Source organism: Phodopus roborovskii, unplaced genomic scaffold (genome assembly GCF_943737965.1).
Source record: "Phodopus roborovskii unplaced genomic scaffold, PHOROB, whole genome shotgun sequence".
NCBI classification, from domain to species: Eukaryota; Metazoa; Chordata; class Mammalia; order Rodentia; family Cricetidae; genus Phodopus; species Phodopus roborovskii.
Genome location: NW_026126469.1, coordinates 19,748,996 through 19,756,538, shown reverse-complemented (window position 1 = coordinate 19,756,538; position 7,543 = coordinate 19,748,996). Strand labels below are relative to the sequence as shown.

General features: G+C 41.7%; 1 protein-coding gene across 1 annotated transcript in view; it reads right to left on the bottom strand.

The window, feature by feature from the left end:
* Positions 1-2,072: 2,072 nt before the first annotated feature.
* Positions 2,073-7,543, bottom strand: part of Ropn1 (rhophilin associated tail protein 1) — a 28,066-nt gene continuing 22,595 nt past the window's right edge. The window contains exons 5-6 of the mRNA XM_051190962.1: positions 5,129-5,304; positions 2,073-2,264 (exon numbers count right to left, since the gene is read on the bottom strand). Coding sequence (XP_051046919.1) covers positions 2,198-2,264; positions 5,129-5,304 — 243 coding nt within the window. The 3' untranslated portion in view covers positions 2,073-2,197. The remainder of the gene's footprint in view (positions 2,265-5,128; positions 5,305-7,543) is intronic.

Genomic DNA, 7,543 nt, shown 5'->3' with positions numbered 1-7,543 from the left:
AGTAACTTCATATCTTTATCCTAATCCGCACACTTCCCCTCACCCCCCAGGCAGGGTTTCTATGTGTAATGTGTTTAACAGCCTTGGCTGTCTGGAAACTCACTCTGTACACCAGGCTGGCCTCAAACTCACAAAGGTCCACCTGCCTCTGTCTCCCAAGCGCTGGGATTAAAGCTTTGCACCACCACCACTCCACCCTAGGAACTAAATGGGTGAGTGAAATGCCCACATGAGAATCTCAGGTGAGGTTCTCAGAATCTCAGCAGCAGCACAATTTGTACTTTGGTTTATTAAAGCAAGAAAACAAAGGACACAAAATTGGGAGGGGTAGGGAAATTGGAGGTGAATCTGAAAGGAACAGGGGTGAATATGATTAAAACACACTGTATGAAGTTCTCTAATAAAAATTTTCTATTTTTAAAAAAGAGCTGGCCAAGGTTGTTGCAATGGGGGGGGGCACATGGAGGGGATGGGGGTAGGCAAAAACAATTATTGGAAACAGGCAAAAGCACCTTGTCCTAAGTGCTGCCATTTTGACTTCAGACTCCATTTTGCCTATAAGGTGAAACAAAGTTCAGGTTCCCAAGCCCTAGGAGAGCTGGGGACCTTCTAACAGCTGACCTACCTCCTCCTTACACTATACAAAGAGTTGTTATGCATCTTTAGTTCTCTAGAAACATAATGGCTGTTCTCAACAACAGAAAGAACAAATGAGTCTGGTTGAACTGAAAAGTTTGCATTGTATGTCAATAGACAAAGATTAAACATTCAAGTAAAGCCACTAATCTCTAAATCCTGATCGGTGAAAATTGTTATTATAACTTGGCAACAAATGTTTGAGATTTTTGTGCTAAAATACTTGCTTCAGCTGACATTCAGGGTTATAGTCTGTTCTGTGGTCCTGATCAATCAGCCCCTCCCCCTTTTTGTGCTGCCCTGCATTAAATCTTGCCTTATTATAACTTTTTGTGTCTGTTTAGGTTGATTTGGAGCCTAGGACCACAACACAGATACTTGGAGCTCATTGGCCACCTAGTCTAGCCAATCATTGAGTCCTGTGCTCCGGTGAGAGACTGTGTCTCAGAAAAAAATGCCAGGTGAGGTGGGGCCCACATTAATCCTAGCACTCTGGAAGCAGAGGCAGAAGGTTCTTCAAATTCAAGCTTGTCTGGTATACATAGTGAGTTCCAGGCCAGTCAGTAAGACAAAGTGAGACCCTGTCTAAAGAAGCAAAGTGAAACAAGAAATAAACAAACAAAAAAAAAAAAAATGAAGAGTTAGAGAGTGATCAAGGAAGACACTATTGGATATCCTCTGGCCATCACTCACACACACACACACACACACACACACACACACACACACACACACACACCACACCAATAATCATAGCTTATTCATTTCCTATTTCCTTCAATAAAGAAACTCCCTTAAGAGTGTGCCAGAAGGACTTGCACCCATACAGGGGATGTTCGTTGAAGGAACATATCGCATACATGAATCTGTTTCACAAGGATGTGTTGAAATGGATCTCTTGAAATACTAATTTTTGTAATATTCTATTAGTAATTCTCAAGGGTTCCTTAAAGTGGCTTACATTCATATCCTACTGTTAGGCTGGAACTTCCTAAGGGAAAAACTTGGATACAGTTAGCTATAGATACCTAGGAGCTCCCTTAGTTTTCACCTAGGATTGCCCAGACTAAAAAAAAAAAATCAACTAATGACCATGTAAATTTTTGCTATTCATTGAAATTCAACTTGAACTGGGTGTTTTGACTTTTACCTGGCAGCCTTATACCTCAATAAAAACTGATAATAAATGCATGGATGCATGAGGAGCATAGTATCAACAAATGAAGCAGTGGATGAGCAAAAGCTGATGACCAGGATCCTCATACAAATGACACCCAGCAACCACAAAGTATCACAGTCCTGTCAGTCGGCCCTCTGCCTTTAAAAATCCATGCTGCCTTTGTCCTGAGGTGTGTCCTGAAACCAAGCATTGTCAGCCACCTTTACAATCTATGCCAGAGTCTTGTCCCAAGAACTTTACATCCGAATTCCACACGTTCCTGGCTAATTGTTTATTAGTTGTGCCAGCTGTAAAAGAAAATTGACTTTGGGTGGTGTATGGAGTTCATCTATTCTGAAGTACACCTCTGTATCTTCCTTTAAAACCACCAGAATTGTGCTTTTATTCCAGGCGAACCCTAGGGTTTTGAGTAAAGTCATTCACCTTGATTAAGCCATCAGGACCAATTCTGTCGGGGGAAAAAACATATCTGGAATTAGTTTTAGCAATCAATTTTAAAAGTATAGTATATATATTTATATATGTATACATCACACCAAATTAATTTCATTGGGGCTGCCTGTAGCATGAAAAATAAAATACCCAGAGAGTTCAAGCTTCAAGCTGAGGATTAGAAAAGCAAAGTAGCCTGTCACAGCTCATACTCTACTTCCGACTGAAAGGTGAAACTGGCTCCACCAAACCTCTGACTGAAGCCTGTGCTCAGCATGGCTGGAGAATATTGAGACTTCAGTGTCTTCCTATCATCATTGTGGCTGGAGAATGAATGCCTGATACTGAATATGCTGAATACTGAAGACCCTGCTCCTATCTGCTATACCCCCTCTAGTGCTGGGGTTAAAGGCTTGTGATCCCAGGTGCTGAGATCATCTTTGTGTGAGCTGTTTCTCTTTAGGACTGGATCTTTTTTATTTATTTATTTATTCTTAATTTAGCTTTTGCATTCCAATCCTGGCTTCCCCTCTCTTCTCTCCTCCCACTCCTCCCACTCCCCTCAACCTCCCATTTGCTCCTTGGAAGTCTACTAAGTCTGTCCCATCATCTGGTTGAGGTAGGACCAAGGTACCTCTCCACTCTCCATAACCCTGTATCTTGGCTGAGCAAGGATTCTCTCCATATAGAGTGGGCTCCATTAAGTCAGTTTGTGCATTGGGACCACTGCCAGTGACCTCATATATTGTCCCAGTCACACCATTGTCATCTATATTAAGGGAGTGTAGTTCCGGTTCCCCATTTGTCAGACCTTAATCAGTGATCTCTCACTAGCTCGGGTCAGCTGTTTCTGTGTGTTTCCCCATCATGGTCTTGACTCCTTTGTTCATATTATCCTTCCTCCCTCATTTCAATTATACTGCAGGAGCATGGTCCATTGGTTAGTTGTGGATTTCTGCATCTTCTTCCATCTGTTTCTAGCTTCCTTGGGGTTGTGGATTGTAGGCTGGGTATCTTTTGCTTTATGTCTGGTATCACTTATGAATGAGTGCATACTATATTTGTCTTTCTAGTTTTGGGTTACTTCACTCAAGATGGCAAACTTGTGTAGATCTGGGTGACCTCTTAATTCTAAGTCCTAGGATTAAAGATGTGTACTCCATTACCTCCTAGCTTCTGGCTGCCGGGATTAAGAGGTATGTATCACCACTGCCTGATCTCTATAGCTTGAGGCTGGCTTTGCTTTCTGAATCCTCAGACAAGCTTTAATAAATCACAAGTAATATCACTACAGCTGCCCTCAAGGCTCTGATTCTTTTCTTTTTTAAATTAAAATGTTATTATTGTATTGCACAATGTATGTGTGGAGGTCAGAGGACAACTTTATGGAGTTGGTTCTCTCTACCCTTACATGGTATTGTGTTTGAATGAGAATGGCACCCCTAGGCTCATATTTTTGAGTGTTTGGTCCTCAGTTGGTAGAATTGTTTAGAAAGATTTAGAAGGTATGGCCTGAGGGTGGGCTTTACAGCTTCAAAAAGTTCACGCCATTCCCAGTATCTAGCTCTCTCTCTCTGCCTCATGCTTGTGGATCAACTGTAAACTGAGGTAACTGCTTCAGCAACATGTCCGTGGCCATGCTCTCTGCCATAATGATCATGGCTCTAACCTTCTAGAAATTGTAAGCAAGACCCCAATAAACTCTTCTGTAAGTCGCCTTGGTCATTGCATCTGTTCACAGCAATAAGAAAGTCATCATGACACATGGGCTCCAAGATCAAACTCATCACCAGGCTGGCCCAGCAAGTGCCCTTACTAGCAGAGCCATCTTGCTGACCACTTTTTCTTTATTCATGATTGCCTGATCTTCTGCCTCCCTCCCCTTGCTGTTCCCTCTCCTCTCTCTTTGGCATTCTTCTCTGTCTCTTCCTGCCCCTACCGTTTCTTCCTCTTCTGTTGGTCAACTTAAGTTAACACATAGGCACTTAACACGTTTATTAAGACACAGGTTCCTAGGTATCATCCCAGCATTTCTTATCCTATAAATCCACAGTGAGCTGTGGGGTCCACATTTCTAACATGCTCCAGGTGGGTGCTGCTTCTAACTAAGCTCCAAAGCCCTGCATGGGTCACCTTCTTGTACTGTTCCCTCCTTTCCTCAAATCAGTATTTCGTGATCCTCAGAACGGAAAAGTGTGCCAATGTGCCTTGACTTATAATGGGGAGCAAGTCTTTGACTCCCTGTTGTAAGTGGAAAATTCCACGTTGAGGGGCTGAGGGGGTTGCCCAGGGGTTAAGAGTGTCACTGCTCTTGCAGAGGACTTGTGTTCAGTTTCTAGCACCCATGTTGATTGGCTCATGACCATGTGTAACTCCAGCTTCTGGGCGCCTGACATCTTTGGCCTCCAAGGACAGACATGCCCTCATGTGTACATTACCACCACCTCCCCATCATTACAAAATAACAAATCTTTAAATGTAAAGAATCTTTTCAAAGAAAATATTATGTCAATAATGACCTTAACACACTCAGTCTACCTGGGCCATCCCAGCTCAGCCACACAGTAAACTATAGAGTATTGCTTCCCTAGCAATATAAAAAGGCAGGCTGGGAACTATGACACCATGCATCTGTCAGCATCAGGGAAGATTACAGCATTGCGATATTAGTCCAGAAAATCATATCAAAGTTCAAAAGTAGTTAGAAATTAATTAGAAATTTAGTTTCCAGTGAATACAAATTCTTCTTTTCCATCATTGTAAAATTAAAAATTGTGGTTGAGGCTACTATATGACAGGGATTGTCAATAGCAGCTTCACCCCTAGATCCACGCCAAACCCCAGTACACTTTTGCTCTCCCTTGCTGACAGTTGACTCACACTTCCTGTTCAATGTAGTTAAGCATCCTGCTGACGTGGGATGAAGAAATCTCCCCATCCACTTCAGCGATATATGTGTAGAGAAACTGGAAGGTGCTGAAAGGAATTCGGGGTGGTCCTCCATCATGGTCACAGGATAAAACTTCACACACTATCTTGAGAGTTTTGGCAATGGTCTAGAAAACCATAATACAGAAGGAGAAAATTACTCTTCCAGGCTAGATCCCTGAGATCAGTTTAGACTCAATTTAGACTCAAGAAAGGTAAGATAGAGTGAGGATGATCCAAGATTCCAGATAGTTTAACATGTGTCAATCAATTCATTCTAAGCATACTGACTTCCAGATATCATTCTGCTTCAAGATATTTGAGTTTAACTAGAATAACCTCGTCAAAGGAGAACTGGCTTTCATCCTGTAAGATTAGCACTGTCTTGGGCCAGTGAGATGGCTCCGTGAGAAAATGTACTGAGCATAAGCCTGATGACCTGAGTTTGATACTCATGACTATGTTTGAAGTGTTATAGAACTGTCAATCACACCGAGGACACAGAGTTTAATAAAGGAAGGACTTTTAATTTTAGTGCAGTAGTAGGTCTGGCTATTGTACAGAAGGGGGCCCGACTTGAACTGAAATCCCCATCAGTTTATGCAGTTTCATGGTCCCAAGTTACATATTTAGTAATTAAGTATGGTCCAAGATTTGGTTGTTTGGACCAATGGGGAGATTTACAGAGTAATATATTATTGTATATATCTCAAGCCAGCGCATGCTGCTCCTCCCAGGCAACTGTTAAGCAGGGGCATCCTGCCTGTCTGGCAGAATTGTTCTATCCCTGATAAGAGAACTGGAGTGTTCCTTTAGCTAACTTCTGTTTTGTGTAACTTAGTGTTTCCTAAGAAAGTTTAGTAGATCCTTTTTAACATCAACTTCTAATTCTCAGTTTTTCCTAGGAGAGAACCAACTTCTGCAGGCTGGCCTCTGACCCTGTGCACAAGCATAGTAAGTAAATTAAAAAAAGAAAAAAAATCAGAAATATTTTTTTATTGCCTTCCTATATTTTCTCCTAAAGACTAAAGATATCCCCCACCCACCCACTTATTTGCCTACTTAGTTATATATAATAATTACATATAATAAATATTATACACAGGCACACACACACACACACACACACACACACACACACAAAGATACCTGGGTCAAAGTCATAATAGGGAAGGAGAGTTAGAAGAGTATTGTTTCACGGGATAAACACTCATTCTTCATAGGAATCCACTTAAAATATATATCACTGTTCTGGTTAGTTCTTATTGTCAACTTGACACAACCTAGAGCTACTGGAAGAGGGAACCTCAATAGAAAAGTTTCTTTGATTTGATTGGCTTGTGGGCATGTTTGTCTTTATGACTAACTGATGTAGGAGGGCACAGCCCATTGTGGGTGGCACCATCCTTAGGCACGAGGGCCTGGACTGTATAAGAAAGCTATTGACATAAGTTAGTGAGTAGTAATCCAGTAAGTGGTGTTCTTCCATGGTTTCTGCTGAGCTCCTGCTTTTACTTCCCTCAGTGACATACTGTGAACATGGAAGCATAAGGGGAAATAAATCTTTCTTCCCCAAACTGCCTTTGGTCAGAGATTTATCATAGTTTCAGAAAAATGACCTATCTTTGCACACACACACACACACACACACACACACACACACACACACACACACACGCACATACACTTTGCTGGCTTGCTAAAGCTGCCAATGTAAAGATACAGTCTCCAGGGCTCAGTCAAGAGTCAGTCCTGAGCGGTGAGCTAAGTGAGCTGGGGAGATCAAGCAGCTTAAATATGTCCTAACATGACTGGCTACAGAAGTCCCCTTCCCTGGCAACTTCGTGGATTTAGCCACCATCCCCTTCTGGATGCAATGTCTAGATGGTATTTCTTTTACTATGAGACCCAAGACGATGTAAATAAATTTGGCTCATCTTCCTAGAGACAGTTTGACCAAATGGCAGTGATTTTTTAAGGGCCTTTTGCCCTAATTAAGTACTATTCATTTTGAGTTCATATTTTAATTTTATTTCCATTTAACTAACATTGAATAAAATAGCATCTTCAACATATAACAGTTTAAAAATGGTAAGTCACAGATGTCAAAAGCCATTGAGGTTTGTAGCTTTGTAACAGGTCAGTCTCCTGCAGCCCCAAGAAAACATTCATGTAGGAAGCCTCATTCTGGGCATTGGCATTAACATTGGGTGTGGGTCAGACGGGAAGGTATGTGTGCTGAGGGTGGAGAAGGTCTAAGTGTGAGATGATGTCAACATGTGAGCAGTTTGGAGAATATTTGTAAGCATGTGTGTGCACTGAGCTGCATAGTTCTGCTCACAGTATTTCCTACTTCTCTAAAACAAT